Source organism: Aspergillus bombycis, assembly GCF_001792695.1.
Source record: "Aspergillus bombycis strain NRRL26010 chromosome Unknown contig00028, whole genome shotgun sequence".
NCBI lineage: Eukaryota > Fungi > Ascomycota > Eurotiomycetes > Eurotiales > Aspergillaceae > Aspergillus > Aspergillus bombycis.
Window position 1 is genome coordinate 95,349 of NW_019170030.1, and position 19,963 is coordinate 115,311.

Here is a 19,963-nt window from a genome sequence, read left to right on the forward strand (position 1 = left end):
GTGATAGTTGATGCCTAAGGTAGACATCCTGATAGTACCAGACATGCAGTGAATACACCATGCAATTCACTTCTGCCCCATCCTTAAGTTGTATCTAATAACACCGTAATCCTCACATCTCGACTTCCTGGACACATCACGAAATTCATTCTCAGTGTGTTGCTAAATCTCTTAGTCACAGCAACGACAGCGATACCCTGGAATCTCGGAAGAAGTAGGTGCATATTGTCGTCTATCGCATTGCTTTTGGAACTCTAAAGACTGGTTTCCACCGTTTGATTGATCCCCTCTACTATGACCCTGTTGCTGATCAAATTTCAGTTACTTTACAAGGCCTGAACAACCGGATCCGACCCCACAATCCCCCAGTTCTTCGATTTCAACGATCTCGTATCCAAGTAAGCATGACACTAAGTCTATTCAGACACTGCTAATATCAAAAGCATGGTCACCTGGATGAAAGAACAGGGCGACATCGATGTCCATTTCGGGTTCGATGCGAACATGGGATACTTTCTCATTGTCTACGATATGCGTCTCGCGGCCTATATTCCCGACGGGACTGAATTCGACGACGTCCGTTATGCCGTATCTGCAGACGGTACTGGGGCCTATTTCACGGCTTATACTGGGACTCACAGACAGGGACGACGTGTCAGTGTTGAGACGATGAGGAAGCTCTGGAAGGCTTATAGAGTCTACGAGGAAGGTATGCGTGGGTTGGCAATGGCTGGCGTGCCTGACCTCGAAACCCCACATGGGATTGAAGATCGTATGTAATAAATTGAAGGAGACGAGTGGGCCACAGGCTCTAATTTATCTGATCGAAACTGCTGGAATATAAAGATGGGGAGGATTCCTGTACGTCTTGTGTTTCAAAAATTTCAACTGGATCATGGATCCTTCTAGCCGCAAGGCAAGCTATGTTTCGATTATTGTCTGCATAGAATCTCTGTTCATTTTCTAACGACAAAGGCAGCCCGGACCTCAAATCTTTTTTCTTTATTTTGAAACCGCTTGTCTAGCCCATCACAGGGCCACTCTATCACCATTTTCAGGGTATTGTCGCCGGCATCTGCACTATCCTCCCACCCAAAGCATCCACGGTCCTTATTCTAAAATAACATGGGTCCCAGTGTGTCCTGAAGCTCCAACCGACGTTGTACTTTTACGTCATTCTCCTCAGGCTGTATATCTTACTGCGCTGTGGGAATGATGAATACCTTTTTGAGACCGTAGTACAAGAGCCAAGTATCGGGTATGCATGCATAGTCCAGAAATAATACTCCAGGCACGGCGATGCGTTTAACGTCTAAGATGAAATAGCTATGATCTCCGCTGTAGCGACCCGGTGAAAATTACAGGTCGACAGGTCCGTAGGAAAAGTCTCTCCAAGAATCAAACGAGATGTATAGTGTATCATGTTCTGGGTCAAATAGGCGTATCACAATAGGAGTTTGTCCATCTTCGTAGAAGTATATCTTGAGACCTTGCCCTTGCATCCAGGCTAAGGCAATATCACCGGCTTCAGAGCTGACAAAGAGGAGCGGCACCTCAACTTATATAGGGTCCAATAAATCGGTGCGCAATTCGTGATGTACGTTAAGATCGTCATCAACATAGCTGTAGCCTCAGTCGCCTTCTGCCCAGCGTTGAGGCTTCCAGCAGTCCTGTTTGTAGAGGTATAATGGTTGTTTAACTGTGTCGGGTAGAGCGTATCGCCATATTTGGTGGCGGAGCTCTGTGGGGAGGCTCGAGAAGAGAGTGAATACAGCTGTAGCGATGGCTTTGCGATGTTGTTACGGAAGGGCTGTATGGAACTCTGTAGATTAGGGAGCTTTGAAATTGATAAGATTTAGGAGCCATGTGGCTACATCATAAAGAATAACTTGCACGCTAGAACTATTACGCCAACGCTGGAAGGGCCGCTACGCCTTTGGACATGGCCAGGACGCTGCAGTGACAGTCTTACAATTCCCCATTCCTATATATACCTGGCTTGAATGGTGAACAAAAAGAATTGTCAAATATTCTATTCAGCTGCTAGAAGATAGAAAGACAATAGCATTGTACCGCTATTTTCGACTCGAGCATTTTGGGACTTACCCATTGATTACAGACTATACCAGAATAATATCACCTGAAACAAAGAGAAACAGTTAGTATTTCGGGTCAACTGCTGGAAATGGAAGAGAAGCAGGTATATCCCGGCGCTTTCGATCTCAACTTACAGGAGTTTTGTATTCCCTGGTTCAATAGCTATAGAGACCACAGTTCGGTCAATGGCCACGACATCGCAGGTCTACTAGAAAGCAAGTATTGACTACCAGTGCTTATCACCTGTATCCGCGGGGCTTATACAACATCACTAGGATGATGTGTCTAGAGAACATCATAAGGCAAAGGGTGCCGGTCACATTCGTGGAGATACCCATTCACTAAGGGAGTTTTGTCTCATGACTCTGGGTTGCCTCTCAAGACTTGGAACACTCCACAAGATACTGAGGGCTTCTTCCACGTCATATATCATCATAACAGGCTCAGCTTCACTATGTATGACTGGGTGAAAGCTTGTGACCCTGTATGTACCACTGTCCGGAACTGTAACAGCCATTCACAGTGTCATCTGATAACTTGTTTAAAAGTTGACCGGCCAGATTGGAAATGCAACTGATTCAGAATATAAGTTCAGTATATGAGTGGAGTTTCAAGCTCAAATCAGACACAGGGATTTGGTTGGCTGACGGTAGATACAGCTGGGCGTCATCCAAGATGACTGACAGTCGTCAAAAGGATGATTCAAATACTAGGAAGGCAGATATAGGTATTGTGCTAACCCGAGCCGAAATCCTGAGACTCAGCAATGCCGGCCAGAGGAGCAAAGATAGGAGGATGCTGCATCCAAATCTGCAGGCAATGACCACAACCAATGACTCTACCAACCGAAACAGGACGACAAAACAACACGAAAAAGAGACCAGTACGAAGCAACGTGAGGGAGAACAGAACTACACAAGGCTTCCCTCGAAGGCAGCGGGAGAAGAGAGGGGACCGAGCTCTAGTCGAGGCGCTCACCCATAACCTTTATTGCTGAGCCGATCATAAACCTTTTTCAAATTTCTTATTCAAGTCGGATGCCATAGTCCTTTCTGTCTTTGGGTCCGCGCTGGGATACACTCACAGTGTTGTTATCCTACAACGCATCGTGCTTTGTACATCATTCAATGAACCACCAGTTGAACATGCTCGTCAAAATTTAAAAGACTCCTGCAGGGCAAGAGACGGCAAGGCTATAACAGAAGGCCTCCTTGTCCTACACTGTATCCATAATATGTGATAATTTCAATGCGGTCTGACAGTTATCAATGTAGCCATAGGGTTGGAATTGCTTCTCTTCTGCTCTTCTGACCGACGCTGCTGAGTCCCATGACCTCAGCCAGGGTTAGCGCAATACCTCTACCTGCCTTCCTAGCCTTTGATCTTCCTTTTTATCATCAATTCTCAAGTTATTAGATCACGGATGTGGGAGAGCGGGATGGATGAATCCATTGTTATCCATGGCACACGCTTCGGCTTTTGGCAGCAGGGCATTCGCTAAAGTCACGTACAATTTGTCGAGATCGCGAAATAAATGTTCGTGGCTCCGCATCACACTTTTTGGTGGCCCAGGTAGTTGAAGGCATTCTTCCCCTTGTGTCTCCACCATATTCAATCAACGAGTAGCCAGTACCAAATAACCAACAGAGGAGGGGCTATTTTCGATCATAGTTAGCTATAGAAACAGGTCAGTCGCTGACTCAGTTGCTCACAATGGTAAGGATAGCAATGCTTCGTACGATGTCACCAGAGGACAAGCTGAAACCGTCAAGTTGCGGGGTTGCAAGGTTCAGGATAGGAGCCACAGTAACCCCGATCCAGCTGCAGCTGCTGTTAAAGGATAGTAGACAACTCGGCTTCTTTGTTGTAGTAACTGATTTGATGGAGATATCTTCCTCATTACTGGCATGAGAGGTCAGATGGATGGGAAGGGAAAGTCATTGTCCGCTGTGGGATAGAGAGGGGGTTTAAAATGCCCGAGACAAGGAACGCATACCTCTTGTACAACCCCAGCGGCCCATAAGACTCAGCCTTCGAATGATGTCCTTTTCTATGAGCATACACAAACTATTATTCCGTGAGGCACCTTCAGAAAGGAAGGGAAAACTCTTTCGAGCTAGAATGACTCTGCTTTAAAACAAGAATAAGCATAAAATTGGTTTCTCAACGTCCCTTAATATAAAAAGGCCCATTTACTCACTTGGCAATACTAGCTAGCTGCTATCATACATATTATGATATCCATCAAGACACACCATAGATTTGCGAGTCCATAGTAGTACTTCAAAGCACCACCACCAACTAGAAATCTAACCTGGAGCTAAAGGGGCAACCCCGACTCAAAAAACCATTTCTTCAACTGTTCAACACCCTCATTGTCCTTATACACCTTCTCCGCCTTGCCATCGAGGGCTTCCTTCAAAAAGCTCCTGAAGCTCCTCGGTTCAAAATCGGGATACAACTCCCTAGCATCCAAGTAACCCAGGTACTTCGCATACTTTGGCTGGTTATCACCCCGGATAGCTTTACTGAAGAAATACTGAAACATGGTCAGTGCAAGACGGGTGGGTATGTTTTCTGGTTCCTTCTCAAGAGTCTCTTTGAAGGTCACAATGGCCGTCTCAATTGTCTCCACGGACATGTAGGTGCGGTCTATCTTTTCGCCGCTCACCTCCTCCATCATGTCGAAAATTTCGATCTCAGTCAGCACGTCGGACCATGTGTAGACTGATTGATTGAGGGTGCGGGGGTCGGCGATAATGCGCGCGACGAAGGGGCCTATGTCACGGAGGTCGGTGAGGAGGTTTGGGGTGGTGCCGCCTGCATGGATGGTCGTATTGGGCGCATACATGGAGGCGTAGTCTACACGTCCGGATGGGACAGTTGGAAAGGAGATCTGGTGCCAATATCCGACGTCGATGATAGTGTATGGGAGGTGGAGCTTGCGGATATGCTGGTATATCGCTTCTTTCTGTGGTATCTCTGTTAGCGACTTCCTTGCAGTCTATGTCGTTGAGTGACACATAAAAAGCCGTCTTTTATTGCTGCCGGGCAATTCCGATGCACAAAATGCATTCAATAGATATAAATACCTCATCTCTCAGACGAAACACGCCACCCGGTGGACAGACAGTGATGAATGCACACGGTATGAACCGCTTCACGCCGGCCTGCTTTGCAGCGGTGACTAGGTTCTCCTGAACATGCATGCTCAAGGCATCGATGGCACTGATCACAACATCGAAGTCACGGAGGATGCTGGCTAACTCATCCACCGGACCGGTGATATCGGCAGAGATGATCTTCACACCTCGTTCGGCCACGGCCTTCACCTTCGGGGTTTCAGCTGACAAAGGGCGAACCAACGCAGCGACTTCCTGAAGAACGAAACGCTGTTAGCGGTAGCAATCGATATGGACCGACTTGACTGATAGTTTTACATACATATCCGCCATGCTCAAGGAGCCCATTAAGAATGGAATTGCCGGTCTGGCCGGTGGCACCGAGGAGAAGCACGTGTTGGGACATATTGGACAGATGTTAATACGGAGTGTTGTATTGACTTGGATATTTCGATCAACTGGATTTGTTTATTATTGCTCCCATGACGACTGGATAGCCAGCCCTTTTTATCATCGCCATTTTGATATCAAGATGCATTTGTCAGTCGAATATCTGTTTTGGTAAGCAGATAACAAATCCAATAAATTGATGATGATACATGATATACTCCGGATACAGTTTGGTGCTCGATCCGAACGAAAGAACCATTCGGATGGCGGATGTACAGTTCCCGAGCTACGGAATACCTCTACCGAGATCTGTGTAGTTTAAATCTGAAGTTACTAGTCGAATCGCGCAATTGAAGTGGGCCGGTTGTCCGCATAGAGATATGAAGAGACGGAAGAAACTCCATTTAGAACACAAGGGGTTTGATAAGGGTACGCAGAGCTTGACATAAACCAATACTAGCCACAGGTCAAGGCAGACACTGGCACTTATCGATTCGGTGAGTCGATGGTCAATTGTCGAGTTCAACGATGTGTTTCATACTACATGGCCAGCATATCAGGTCAAAATCGAATGATTATTTCCATTAATCGAGAATATATACAGCCATTACATTCAGCCATCTTCTCTCATCGATAACACACTCAGCGACAACAAAGTCAAGCATGCCGTATGAAGATATCACAGTAAAACAGCCCACAACATAACCCTAAATTAAGTAATTCATTTACAACCCAGCCGGTAAATACTGGCTACACGGTACAGTACGCAGTACTGCGCAGTAGAAATAGTACCGTGTTTTAAGTATACTACAACACGGGCCTAGTGAGCCCTAAAGAGAAAGCCAGGACGTGTTAGGACAAGATCATCTTGGTGGAGCATTCATTACCCGAACAGGTATTGATCGATCCTCGACATCATGAGTGGGTCAGTACGGAGTATAGAAAAATCTTTGGAGGAGTGGGTACTGCCATGAGGTGAATACGACAATTTATCCCGTACTAACACAAAACTTGGTCGATTAGTGGTCCTCCAGTCTTCAGCACTGCAGGTCATAATCATTCGGACAACCAACTGTTCACATCAACCAGATACTCGGTTATTGAGGTCGACGTGCCTAATCATCTAGGGCTGCAAAGGTCTATAGAAGGAATGAGGAGGGACTTGTGCTGTTACTTGTCGAGAAACCTGAACTAAGAACAATGACGTGACCCTGAGTTCAGTGCCCAGACAAGTTGATCGCGATCCCATCAGGGTCTGTTGGGGGTGATCGACAGGTTAGTGTATGTGCCAAGGGACGGGTGCTGCGCTCTACCAAAACCAATTAAATGTGGAAGACTGGCTAGTTACGACCACCCTGTGCGTAGTCCTGGGTAGTTAATGTATCATAGTCAATACTCATGCAAGGAGATATGCTGTCGGACTTGGCCTTCGTAAGTCACTTGTAAGGCAACGTCAAATTTCTTATGGCCCTTTCTCTTATGCCGAGAAAACTATATTTGAGAAACTGTTGAATTATATACAGCGATCAATAAACGTAATGTACACAAACAATTCTATAGGGATGGCTATGAAGAAAGAGGAAAAAGGGTCGACCGCGTGCAAAGGATAGGCCCTGTTGAGGGCGAAGGCACTTCTCTATTCACCTTCGTTGCTGAATGGTACAGAGATCTGCTGAAAAGCTTGTATGAAGAGGTAGACGTATGCTACGCCTCATGCAGCAAAGTAATCGCTATACAGCTCGCGTATGTCGGTTGTGCTGGTGGTCACCGCCCACTGAAACGGCCTCTGGTATCTTGGTAAATCCACTGCATTCGAGTATGATATGCCATCGACTGCCATGGGGCTTTTTGTGACCCCGGTATCTGCTATTGGAGAAGCCCTGCGTTCTGGTCATGAGCGATTTGGAGAATTTGTAGATGGACAGCCGACTCTATCACGATCGACACAAGCTAACAAGATTTTTCGCGCGTGGCACATTAATACCCGAAGTTTTGCCTTCAGCCTGTTCTCCTGGCACCATCCAGTTGCTGATATGACAGAGCTGTTTCTCCGACTCCCAGGTCCAAGCCAGACAAGATTTTGAGTAGTTATGGCAAATGTGGATACACCCCTCTATTGTTGAAATGTCATTGACGGTCATGGTTGATTCATCCAAGCCTCCAACATGGTCCCAGTTCTTCCGGCCTGACTGGAGTATCGGCGAGTCGAGAGAAGGGGCACCATAAATATCCCACAAGTCGATCCAAAGAAGAACGTCATCTATATGTTGGAACCTCCGACCGACATTTATCATCTCGGACGGAGTTAAACTGTGAAAAGAAATGATCGGCGCGCACAAGCGGTCCTCTGTGACCCTTATGGCTCGGGGTGGACCCCCATTGAAAAAGATGACATATCGTTCGTCGAGATAGATGCCTAATTTGAGCAAAGTTGTCGCCAGCAGTTTATCGCCCCACGTTTCTTCGAGGGACTCCAGATGGGCCGAGGTAACCACTTCATGGTGCGAGAAAAGCAAACGCATTGTGGCTTGGGATAGAATCACGGAGGATCCTCCATGTGCAAAGCGACCTTTGTAGTCACCTACCGCGTTGCCAACATACAAGGGTACTTCCGGGTCAAGATGTTCTAGTAGTAGCTTGAGGGCAGGCTGCATGAGATACGTATCGTCGTCTGCCATAATGTACCACTTTTTATCCGGCATCTGGTCATAGCATAATTCGAGGCCGGAGATAAACTGCTGTATGTCAGCCTCTCAAGTCCAATATTGACGTATCACATCGATGCAAGCCACAGTAGCATGGAACGCAAGTTTCCTTAACAATGGGGGCTAGGTACCTTTAGAGCGTCCAGCTCCCACCCGAACGACTTCGATAGTTCCTTCCCGAGTTCCACGTCCCCGTTAGAGATCGCAGCGCTTAAGTTAGAATGTTTCATCAGTCGTGGGTGCTCTAGCTCTGCAGACAAGTATCCTTTTTCCAGCATCCAAGCCACGAGGTCAAAAACCGGTAGGCGCCGGCCATTGTAGCTAAAAAGTTGTCCCGAAGGTGTGGCAAAGTCGCCAACAAGAAGGAGGTTGTTGAATTTATCCTGCTCGTGAGCTTCTAACCAAGCAGCGATGCGATCCTTTGTCCCAAATCCAGATTTCATCAACACAGCAACATCGTCCGATAGCACTATTGGGAAAGTAGAGCGCTCCGAGAACCACCAATGGCCCCCCAGGTAAGAAGTGAAGGCGGTACCGAAAGCTTTAATATTAAAACGAGCCGATAGTCGGAGAGGGTGGTCATATGGGAGAACTATCCACAGCAGGAGCACAAGTGCTAGAAGGTATATGAGTACCCGCAAGGGGCGAGACACACGTTGCCGCCATATTTTCATACCGACGGGCTTCAGGGGTGAAATGTCATGAAGTGGAAGTAGGCGCAAGGGCAGCAGAACCGAACGTTGATGCCCACTCAAGTTTAGAGTACTAGCGAACAGCCGACCACGCAGGCAGTAAAGGATTGGATGCCTTAAAGTAAGGAGAAAACAAGGCCAATTGTTATGACATAAAGATGAGTGGTTAACATCGGAAGAGCTAAAAGAAAAATAGATTAAAAAGGCTTAAAGAAAGAGACAGTCGCCCCCCACTTGGATCTCCGTCGAGGGGAATTTGGAAACAAGTCAAACGGTCAAACGATGGGTTAAATTTTGAGACATTCCAGCTGTTTTCGCGTTAGCATTGTTGCAAGCGTCTTGGCTTCCCTCAGCCTCTCCGCTTCTATTTCTGGTTTTCTCCCGTATTGTATAAGTAAAAATACATGTTTGTCATCATCATGGTTTTCTGGGGGCATTGGCATCCAAGGAAATTTTCATCTGAAGGGAAAAAGGGCCCAAGATCGACAAAAAGGGAGTGCCACCCGGGAACCCGGGAACACGTTCAGGGCATTTCAGTTCGTGCCCGGGTTTTGGGTTTGGGTTTGGAGACTATTCCGGAGTGGGTCAGGGCAAGAGGTTGGTCACGGGTTTTGTGGCTGGGTGTAGTTTCCCCCGTTTTCTTTTCTGACACTTCCATCAGACACTGACTGAATGAACTGAACGGCAATCGTTCAGCGCCTGATATATATATCTTGATAGGTCAAAGTTACACGACGCTTGTGGCTCAAGCGGTCTGATTGGAAATCGTGTAAGCTTATCCTGCAAGTACTGTGTCAAATTGAGGTGTAACCCCGAATCTATCATCCTTAGTAGGAGGCCATATCACAACCGAAAGGTCTTGGCAAGTCATGTATCGCATTCCAGACCACTTGTCCGGGCAGGTATCCTTAGTACCTGGAAAGTAGGTCAGGCAATAGATGCTCTGATTGGTGGACCCCTTCCACGCCGGATGGGGTAAATACTACTAGTACCTTTCTACCACCTATGAAGTCATCGGGAGGCGCCGGGCTGTGCGCGAGTGAATTTATGGGCTTATCACATCCAACTTTACGCTTGATTATAAACAAAGCTGCCTTCCCCGCAATCGCAGCACCTCATAACACAGGGCAGTCCAATTCCCCCCTTCAACCGCCAACAGCATAATGTCTACCACATACGTACTACCACCCCTGCAAGCTCCGTTGGCTACCAGATGCTCTTCCCGGATTCGCAGAGTTCTCAAAGCTCCCCAGCGCCCGATCGCTCTTCGAAGAGAATATATCACCGAAGTCAAATCCCTCCTCACATTTCGACCCCAGGGGGACCCAAAATCTGCCATTGGTTATAGCATCCACGACGATGACGGCATAGTCCTATTCACAGCCTCCGGTCGGAAATTCAACGATCGACCTTGCCGGGAATTCAGAGATGACTCGGGGCTCCCTCTATTCGAGATCTACAGGAAGTCCTTCAGGAACTCCTGGTCCATCTCGCTGCCGGGGAGCAGTAGTGCGAAAATAGCCACCGTTAGTCCGCGACGAACATCTGGAATGTCTGGGTGGGGGGATTTCACCATCACCTTCGATAACGCAGCAGCCTTCGAATCCAAGCGTAAGGAGGATAAGGAGCTCTCCCTAGAAGTCCAGAGTCGCGGGAACGTTCTAGCGTTATATGATATTGTGGATGGTGATAGGAAGGTAGCAGAAGTGCGCGAGAGTATACAGCACAACGAGAAGTTGGCCTTGATGAAGCGCTTTCCTAGTTCTAAGCATGGCTATCGACCAGTCCTGGATATCATTATAACTGCGCACGTCGATCAATCACTAGTATGTGATTAGCCCAAAATTAGCGTTTAAAAATCGGCTGACTGTGTTTCTAGATTGCGGCTGTTGCAGTTATTATATCCGACACGGTGTTCTCTGCGAATGTTTGATCAATGAATTTATAACAACGGGAATTGGAGACAACAATAACTCTGTGGAACTTCCTCCTTAAACTCTGGATGCTACTGCCTTAAGGAGTCCGAAGAATCGTGCGTACAAGGCGGCGACACCACCTGCTATTTGCTCAATGCCTCCTGCCCAACGTGGCGGGGCTCATTAACCGTGATGACCTGGATTTACTGATGATTTCTCATATCTACTACTAGTACTATCTAAGTACTTTGGTTAGCTCCGTCTGTAACTTTCCTATCATTTGCCTAACCGAATGAGAGTTACTAAGTGAGACGAATGTAAATAGTTACTCACTAAATGAATGATGACTGATATGACCAGCATGCTGCTCAAGGCTTTCGTTTTCTTTATCTTGATATGGGCTACAGTGTTATCCTTACTCAGGCTAACCATTATAGAGCAGAAGTTATAAAGAGTGTCGTGAATGCATGGTACCGTTGACCTGATGGTAGTTTGAAGCGCATCATACCAGCTTACACCGTGGCCAATCTCTGCTGCAATTGGGTGCCAACACCATTGATGTAAATATAAGCCAAGATACTGCGTTATGCCTCTTTGTCTGGAAAAGTTACTGGACCATAAAGAGGCGTGGCCATCCGTTCCACACGTCGCCTACTAACCTCGATATTACATCTTGAACAGGAGAACATATAAGGAATCGGTCCATCTTACGTCTAGTTTCAAGCGTAGTATTGATATGTGACGCGCTACAACCCAGCTATATATGAAATTAAAAGTGAGGGAACAAAGAAATACAAGAAAAGCCATCAGTAGGGTACCGTCAAGATAGCCGGGAGCACTGGTGACGAGAGGGCTGGCAGACTTGTTTTCTTGGCTCCAGTTGCCGCTGGGCTTCCTTTATTTAGATATCTTCCTAGTATACTGCTGATACTACTACTAGTAGTAGTAGTACTACCTAGTGGTGCCTACTGTAACCTAAATATGCCTACCCTACTGGTTAACTATCCAATCGGACAATATTGCCAGTGCGCTAGCCACTTATAGGTAACGTTAATTAACCGCCAGTTGTCGAAGTTTGCTGTCGTTTATTAATATAGTAACCTATGTTAAAGCTGTGCTCAAGTCCAACCACAAAGTATGATGTTGTTTCTATTGACTCACTTGAACGTTTTCTTGTGCCTCTTCCCTCCACAGATGTCTATCTATGCCATTCCAATTAATTCCAGTGGTTTCAGAGCATCTAGCAACTTCCTCGGCGACTGTCAGACAGAAGTTGTATTGGTAGCTCGGCAAATAGTTACCACCAAGAGTCTTCCAAGTTCAACTGGTATTAAGCTTCTTGTATCCTGCTATGTAACAGACTCAGGTGCATGGCATGCTTCTCTGCTGTAACGGGAAACATGTCTTTTGGCACTTGGGAATGTCTTCACCTATATCTCGAAGCATCTTTCCAATGCCAGTTCAGAATGGATTTGGCTGAAAATTGTAGGTAATCAATCCACGACTCCATAGGTTAGGATGAGTAGGGCCATTCACTGATATAGCCGCAAATCAATACGATTGACCGCTTTTCTCACTGTGTCACCTTGGGAGGCCAACGATGCTGGTTCCTACTCCCACCTGCAAAGTCATACATATAGGGTAAACTTAACGATCGACGCAAGATGGCTAGATACGAACTTTCCTAGAGTTCAGAGTCTTTTCTCCTTTCACTCTGAGATCATGGACCTTCTCAAAGTAGGCCTGATATTCGGAGAAACCCGGCACTTGTATGAGTACTCGGCCACAGACATCCCTAAGGGTGCGGAGAAACATTAGACTAAGAATTCAAGTACTGACTAGAGCAGCCGCGAGCACCCGTGTCTGGATTCCCATTCACCAAGCAGTGGTGTTTGCGTTACCTTCAACCATTTAAACAAAGAATGCAACCCAACTGTCAGGTCACGAGTAGTCCCGGTATCCATTCCCAATGGCCACAGCCTTCAATCGGATGAAAGACTAGACCATATATCAATCTCAGGTATGACACAAGAGAGGCCACTGGAATTCTACGGTACGAAATCCCGTCCGAGGCTATTCGTAGAAGGACGGAACACTGACCGAAACCTGGAATTGGAATATTTTTTTCCAATCAAACGCAAGATGCCCATCGGGTGCGAGTGAATTTCTACCTATCTACTAGGTATATCAAAGCATGATCCGGACACGCATGAGATTGGCTGCCATCTCCCCCAGGCACCCGACCCATTCCTCTATCCTCTCTTCCATCCCCTTCTTCTTTTCCTCTTGTGCTTTATCCGACCCTCGTTCGCCCAAAACTTACCCTCTTTGACTCTTGAGTCTCTTCTTCTGGTCTTGGTTGTAGAGAAGCCCCTCGCTTGGTAAGATCATTATCATCCCATTTTTATACCATCCCTCCTGGAGAGTCTTCATCTTCAGCTCAGTGTTATTTATTTGTGCTGTCGCAACTATGGGCGGCCCAATTAGTCGAGAAAAGCTCGACACACAGGTACATGAGACACTCAAAACCCCTGTCGCAAAGCAAGAGACTGTAGTGGTTTCGGCGGCTCCCTCTCCACATGATGATGGCTGCGCAACCCCCACTGGACAGGAATTGGAGTCTCTCCGTCGCGTCGCTGGAAGCGTTCGATGGACTGCATATACCATCGCCTTTGTTGAGCTGTGCGAACGGTTCTCCTACTATGGGACCACTGCTGTTTGTATGTAATCCTTTCAGTCGCACAAGATATGAGAATGACCCTCTCCAGTTGTCAACTTTATCCAACAGCCTCTTCCGCCCAACTCGAGCAGTGGTGCCGGTCATGCAGGACAGTCGGGAGCTCTAGGCATGGGCCAGAGAGTCTCCACGGGCCTAACTACTCGTGAGCTCCCTCCCCTACCCCAGGTTGCAAGGCCCCCAAGATATGCAAAACAAATATCTGACATGCGAAGTCAATGCTTTCTGGTGTTACGTGACGCCGATTGTTGGTGCCTGGGTGGCCGACGAGTTCTGGGGCCGCCTGAAGACCATCCAAGTTGCCATCGCCTTTGCCATGGTTGGACATATTGTGTTGATCATCGCGGCTCTTCCCCAGGTGATTGTGCATCCCAGCGGTGCGTTGGGTTGCTTCATAGTCGGTCTGATACTCTTCGGAATTGGCGTGGGTGGTTTCAAGTACAGACACACTGGTCTTTCCTGGTTGTTGATTTCTTTACTAACAAACCAATAGATCGAACATTGCTCCTCTAATCGCAGAGCAGCACAAAGAAACCCGACACTATATCAAAACTCTTCCAAAAACTGGAGAACGTGTCATCGTGGACCCGGCTCAGACAATCACCCGGATTTTCTTGTACTTCTACTTCATGATAAATGTTGGCTCCTTGCTTGGACAGATTGTCATGGTATACGCAGAGAAATATGTTGGATTTTGGCTCTCATTTGTCCTTCCCACCATCATGTTCGCCATCTGTCCACTCGTGCTTTATGTCTGCCGCAAGAATTACGAGGTCACTCCCCCAACTGGGTCAGTAGTGGGCAAGGTGTTCAAGCTCTGGGCATTCGCGCTCAAGGGCAGGTGGTCTTGGAATCCTATCAGATTGTCAGTGCAAACTCTTCACTCCACTAACAAACTTAGCTGACACCTTGCAAACAGTGTCCAAAACTGCCGAGCGAGTGACTTCTGGGAGAACGTGAAGCCCAGCAAAGTCCAGAGGAGGCCAGTGTGGATGACATTTGACGACAAATGGGTCGACGAGGTACGCAGAGCCATCAAGGCATGCGCCGTCTTCCTCTGGTATCCTCTGTACTGTAAGTATCCGGGTCAAGATTTCCAGACACATCCATCTAACAAGCCTAGGGCTGGCCTACGGACAAATGACCAACAATCTCACCTCTCAAGCGGCCACCATGGAGCTTCACGGCGTCCCAAATGATATTATCATGAACCTGAATCCGCTGACTCTGATTATCTTCATACCCATCATGGACCAGTTTGTGTATCCTGGAATTCAGCGGCTGGGCGTCCGGTTTACCCCTCTGAAGCGGATGTACGCGGGCTACATGCTCGCCGCTCTATCCATGGTATCAGCTACCGTGATACAGCACTATATCTATAAAACGGGTAAATGTGGCAAGTATCCGGGCGAGAAGAGCTGCGAGGCTCCTGCGCCTATCAACGTCTGGGTGCAAGCTGTGCCGTACGTCTTGATCGCTTTTTCAGAGATCTTCACCTCGATCACTGGATACGAGTATGCATTCACCAAGGCACCGAAGAATATGAAGAGCTTAGGTATGTTATATATACCCATTGCTTACTGCATCTACTAATATAAATATAACCGATAGTACAATCTATCTACCTCTTCATGAATGCTATTTCGTCGGCAATCCAACAGGGTCTAACCCCTCTATCTACTGATCCCCTCCTTGTGTGGAACTATGGTTTCGTCGCTGTTCTCGCCTTTATCGGGGGTAATCTCTTTTGGATCACGCATCGCAAGCTGGATAAGGAAGAGGACGAGCTCAACAGACTCGAGGCGTCTTCCTACCTGGGCCGTAGGCCACGCGCTCAGAATGAGAAGACCGATGTCTAGCCAGGCTTTGCCTACGGAGTACGGCGTCAAGGTATGGTGTTCTACGCGGAGGTGCTCGATATGCATTGTGAAATGGGACGATATGGTGTTCGTTAACGGAACATGTCAGTGCACCGGTATGCACATAACAGATTGAAGAGAAACAAGATGATTATTTGACATTCCAGGAGCTCACATCGTAAACAAGACATGACGAGACATCAATTGTAGAGGAGATTCATAGAATACAGTACAACCAGTGTACACACAGCCGCTGTAGCACCATGTGAGCCACCCAGCAGAGAAACAACCACAATGAAACGCCCCTGCGCCACCCACGCAAGAAGAAAGAAAAGAAAAGGAAATCAAGAAAAAAACAAAGGATCTATAAACCCAAAACAAGACTTTTCAGTCCCCGCAAAGCAATGAAGAACCCCAAAACGCTTCAACCAAAGATAGAAAGAGAAAGCAAGCAAGCAACAAAAGATCACTGCTGCTCCTTCTTCTCCTCCGACTTGACCTCCTTAGCCTGCTGCTGCTGGGCCTCCTTATGCAACTCGGGATGCTCCCAAACACTCTGGTGCTTCTTCTTCAGCCTCTCCTCCTCAGCAGCGACCATATCCTTCCACAGATCGCCCTCGCCCTCGCCCTGCTCCTGCTGTACCGGCAGCTCCTCAACAACATGACCCTGTTTGGCGCTCTCCTCCTCCAACTTCTTCTTCAAGATGCCCTTGCCCTTCTTCTGATCACTGATCTCAAACGCCGCACTAGCAACCAAGACCGCCAGCGTCAATCCCTGGGCGTAGACACGAGCCTGAACGATCTTCTGCTGTCCACTGAGATACGGGTTCCGGCCGACGAGCACAAAGCTTCCAATCATGGACGCCACCCACGTCGCCGTGACAATAGTGTACTTCTCCTTGCGGGCCCACGCCAGCGACCGCTCCATAAAGCTCATGCCCTGCAGCGACTCCTCGCGCAGCCGCTGCTCTCGGTTCTGGTACCATTGCTGGTCGGCGTTACGCTCGGCTTCGTAGTTCCGGGATGAGTTGTCTGCCGCGATAATTCCGACGAAGGTACCCGACGACGTCATCAGGAAGGCTTTCATGGGGAGCGTCAGGTTGCGGATTGTGTGGTAGCGGCGCGAGGCGGCCATGACTCCGGCGTACCCGCCGATCAGGCCCAGGACTGTGCCGATTGTGCCGCCTTTGAGAACTGCTCTGTTTTTTTTGGGAATTTGGTTAGTTAGGGATTGGGAGGAGTTTGAGGTGGGATTGGGGTAGTGTGGGAGGAACTGGGGCGAATTCGGCTGGGTTGTTATGCGGTTGAGGGGGTGGTGTGGGCTTACCTGTAGTGAGCATCTTCTTCTTCCTTGGTGAGGAGCTTCATTGTGTGTGTTTGTGTATGTGGGAGAATGTATTAATGACAATTATAGATAAGTATGGGATCTGGAAAATCTTCAATCGAAGAAATGTAAGGCGTTCTAGAAAAACGGAGTGGAAATTGGAGGAGGAGGAGCTATGGCGCAACGGGCGAGGATTTAAATAGCGAAGCGCACGAAAAAGAACAGACTCGGCGATTGAGCAAAGGCCGTGACGTACCGATGAAAAGCAGTTTAGGTGCTCGGGGTCTGCCGGGCAAAGCTCGGAAGTCATGGGTGGTGCAGCGGACTAAACTCTTTACGTGCACATGACGCCAGTTCTCGCGCGAGAAGAATTCGGCCTCAGTCAGCCGTTGCGGGTAATTTGCCCGCTTTCCGGATGGCATGATTGGCAGGCTACTCCTACCGACTTCGGTAAGGACATCCGGAGATTATTCTTTCCACCGTTTATGTATGTAATGTACTGCGTATTGTTTGTTCTAGCTAGTTAGACTAATGACTTATCAATCCCATGACGCCGGCACCCGAACCGTAGGTAAACATTTTGCGAGACAATCGGAGAAAAACATAAGAAAATGTGATCGGCAAGACGAGAAGAAAAATAAGAAATAAAACAGACGAAATGGGAGTAACCATGCATTCAACATGTGGCAACAAGAATATGAATGAAAACGAAATCAACTCTATCGACGCGATCCCTTCGACGCCGCAATCTGTCGTGCACGCATCTTTCGGAATCGATCCTCTCCACTGGCACCCAGTGGCCGCGCGAACTTGCTCTCCTGCACCATCGTCGGGCGAGGCACGACGGTATAGCTGGTATGTGTGATCTCGGCGCGGGCACGGTTCGCCAGACGAGGAGGAAGCAGTTCGCGAGCGCGCGCTTCTGCCGCAGTGGCCTGGGCCGATTGCGTAGTCCGTTGGATTTTTCTAGACAATCGAGAGTTAGTTTCTGATGCAGGTCAACCAAACTTGGGGGGGTGTTGAAAGACATACCGAGGGTCGAATTCCGCTTCCTGGTAGACTCGCTTGGAGTAATCATCGCTGCGCTGGAGGATAGGGCGCGTCCATTCAGCAAGCAGACGCTCAGCCATACGCTTGATTCCAGCTTCGGGGCGTTTGCTCCGAGTGTAGAACACAATCACTTTACCGATTCCACTGGCAACAAGCGCCTCCTTGTTAATCGGAAGCTTAGCTAGTGAAGTCATCAAATCACGCTGGATATTGTAGGCCGGCAGCGAGCCGTCATCCAAAGGCTCCAGGAAGAACTTGACCGCCTCAAGCAGGTTGATTTCGGGGTCAACCAGACTGTTGACGTATTGGTTGCGATTGAGTAGAGAAACCACCTCGGGCAGCATCTTCAGCTTATGCATAGCGGGCTTGCCCTCCCGACGACTGATAGCATCCATCTGAGCAGCATGGGTCATGCGCTTGCGCATATCCTCAATCTCAGCATCGGCCATTTGCTCCAGGTCCTAGTCATATAAATTAGCGCCCAGTCACACAGTAGTAGACCCAACGACATCAAACATCAAACATACAATACCATCCGCCTTGCGAAAACGCCTCTTAGTAGGCTTCTTAAGCGCCTCATCCATAGCACGATCCAAAGCCCTACGACGACCTACTCCAGTTAGCCCCACCAAGAAAGGAAGAAATGGAAAAAAGAAAAAAGAAAGAAACATACGAGTAGCAGGATCCAACGTCTCATCATCCTCGGGGGTAGGCTCCCTCCGCTTCCTCTCCCTCTTCTTCGACTTGGCCTCCCCATCATCATCACCAGCCTCCTCCAAGTCCCTCAACCTGCGACTCTTCTTCTCCCTGCGTCCCTCCCGCTTGCGCGTCGACCGTTCCCCATCCTCAGTCCTCTTCCGCTTATGTCGCCCAATCAGCTTTAGATTATCCTCATCAATCGCCAACTGCGGCCGATCCTCGACGTCGACATTCTCGGGATCAAAGTCCTCGAACTGCGCCTCGTCGACCTCCGACAGAATCGACTCGTCATCGGACCCGATGTCCTTCTCGTCTGCTGCGTCCTCGTCCGCAACCTCGTCGCCAGCGGATGCTTCCTCGACTCCCTGGGGCTCGTCATCGCCGGCGCCGGGAGTAGGCGCTTGAACGGGGTCTTCCTCGACCGGTTTGATCTCAGGACTGGCGGACATGTTGGCTCAGTGTGTGTGTCTAGGGCGTGTATGTTTCGTAGAAAATGAAGCAGGTCGATAGCGCCAGGCGCTCGCTCCGTTGCTATTGCGACGGGAAAACTGATATGTTCTTGAGGAACTGATTGGTTTATCCTCTTTCACTTTCTCTCCTAGATACTATCGGGAGGACAATCTAAAAGCGACAAGAAGGTAAACCCGCAGATAAAAGCAAGTAAGTAAGTAAGATGGGTTTAAAAAAAAACACGAAAAGAAAAGAAAAGAAAAGAAACCCAATGCCGCGCTCAAGTAGTAACACTGACGACGGGACTAAAGGTTAAGTAAGATTGACCGCAGAAATTCCGCCTCCGCTGCTGGTCCGTGCGCTGGCAGAATCGTAGCCTCTTGAACTCATCGTAACTTAGCGTACCTAACTTTCCTAGTCTTCAACCAAGTCCGCTATTGTCATTGTCCTCAAGTTGCCGGTTCGCCTTCTTTTTAACATTTACCCTTTTTAGTACAAGATGTTCGCTCCCGGTATGTTTGTCCTGTGTTTTTTTTTCTTTCTTTTTTTTATTGAGGAGTGGTCGGGCTAATGCTGTGTTTTTTTGTCGTTTAGGTCAGGAAACGCTCTCTAAGGAGCAGATTAGAGTATGCTTCTTTGCTTGATCTTATCATGATGGTGATTTGAATGGGAAATGCTGATGATAGGGTATAGGCTGGTGAGGAGGAGGCCCAGCAGACTATCCGCTCTGCCATCACCGGCGGTATCCTTCTGTATCTCTGTGAGTTGTTTCCTGGTCCCTGTCTTGTCTTGTTTTCATATTGCTGGGAAGACAGACGAAGCTGACTAGCGCAGCTCCCTTCGCTATCGATTTCGTCAAGAAGTTCCTTTAAGCGGTCCATAATTCGTACGGTCTACGTTATGACGGGGATTCATTAGACGG

The 19,963-nt window shown here is 48.1% G+C and overlaps 8 protein-coding genes across 8 annotated transcripts; 4 read left to right on the top strand and 4 right to left on the bottom strand.

Moving 5' to 3' along the window:
• Window positions 1-444: 444 nt before the first annotated feature.
• Window positions 445-780, top strand: ABOM_004993 (uncharacterized protein; the record flags this gene model as incomplete). The annotated part of the gene is made up of 1 exon (XM_022532122.1): window positions 445-780. The coding sequence occupies one exon, from the start codon at window positions 445-447 to the stop codon at window positions 778-780; it is 336 nt and encodes a 111-aa protein (XP_022390548.1).
• A 3,637-nt stretch (window positions 781-4,417) lies between these two features.
• On the bottom strand, window positions 4,418-5,625 carry ABOM_004994 (isoflavone reductase family protein; the record flags this gene model as incomplete). The annotated part of the gene is made up of 3 exons (XM_022532123.1): window positions 4,418-5,068; window positions 5,190-5,489; window positions 5,542-5,625. The coding sequence occupies 3 exons, from the start codon at window positions 5,623-5,625 to the stop codon at window positions 4,418-4,420; spliced, it is 1,035 nt and encodes a 344-aa protein (XP_022390544.1).
• Window positions 5,626-7,543: 1,918 nt separating this feature from the next.
• On the bottom strand, window positions 7,544-8,988 carry ABOM_004995 (uncharacterized protein; the record flags this gene model as incomplete). Its single annotated transcript, XM_022532124.1, has 2 exons — window positions 7,544-8,344; window positions 8,446-8,988. The coding sequence occupies 2 exons, from the start codon at window positions 8,986-8,988 to the stop codon at window positions 7,544-7,546; spliced, it is 1,344 nt and encodes a 447-aa protein (XP_022390543.1).
• A 1,181-nt stretch (window positions 8,989-10,169) lies between these two features.
• Window positions 10,170-10,939, top strand: ABOM_004996 (uncharacterized protein; the record flags this gene model as incomplete). The annotated part of the gene is made up of 2 exons (XM_022532125.1): window positions 10,170-10,832; window positions 10,886-10,939. 2 exons carry the CDS (start codon window positions 10,170-10,172, stop codon window positions 10,937-10,939), a joined length of 717 nt encoding a protein of 238 aa, XP_022390545.1.
• Window positions 10,940-13,392: 2,453 nt separating this feature from the next.
• Window positions 13,393-15,518, top strand: ABOM_004997 (putative MFS peptide transporter; the record flags this gene model as incomplete). Its single annotated transcript, XM_022532126.1, has 7 exons — window positions 13,393-13,642; window positions 13,691-13,804; window positions 13,875-14,097; window positions 14,153-14,524; window positions 14,579-14,733; window positions 14,783-15,214; window positions 15,271-15,518. 7 exons carry the CDS (start codon window positions 13,393-13,395, stop codon window positions 15,516-15,518), a joined length of 1,794 nt encoding a protein of 597 aa, XP_022390570.1.
• A 466-nt stretch (window positions 15,519-15,984) lies between these two features.
• Window positions 15,985-16,886, bottom strand: ABOM_004998 (HIG1 domain-containing protein; the record flags this gene model as incomplete). The annotated part of the gene is made up of 2 exons (XM_022532127.1): window positions 15,985-16,717; window positions 16,846-16,886. The coding sequence occupies 2 exons, from the start codon at window positions 16,884-16,886 to the stop codon at window positions 15,985-15,987; spliced, it is 774 nt and encodes a 257-aa protein (XP_022390526.1).
• A 675-nt stretch (window positions 16,887-17,561) lies between these two features.
• ABOM_004999 (transcription factor SPN1) lies at window positions 17,562-19,040 on the bottom strand (the record flags this gene model as incomplete). Its single annotated transcript, XM_022532128.1, has 4 exons — window positions 17,562-17,808; window positions 17,875-18,353; window positions 18,420-18,502; window positions 18,566-19,040. The coding sequence occupies 4 exons, from the start codon at window positions 19,038-19,040 to the stop codon at window positions 17,562-17,564; spliced, it is 1,284 nt and encodes a 427-aa protein (XP_022390525.1).
• A 500-nt stretch (window positions 19,041-19,540) lies between these two features.
• On the top strand, window positions 19,541-19,913 carry ABOM_005000 (uncharacterized protein; the record flags this gene model as incomplete). The annotated part of the gene is made up of 4 exons (XM_022532129.1): window positions 19,541-19,553; window positions 19,636-19,667; window positions 19,735-19,801; window positions 19,876-19,913. The coding sequence occupies 4 exons, from the start codon at window positions 19,541-19,543 to the stop codon at window positions 19,911-19,913; spliced, it is 150 nt and encodes a 49-aa protein (XP_022390509.1).
• Window positions 19,914-19,963: the final 50 nt, after the last annotated feature.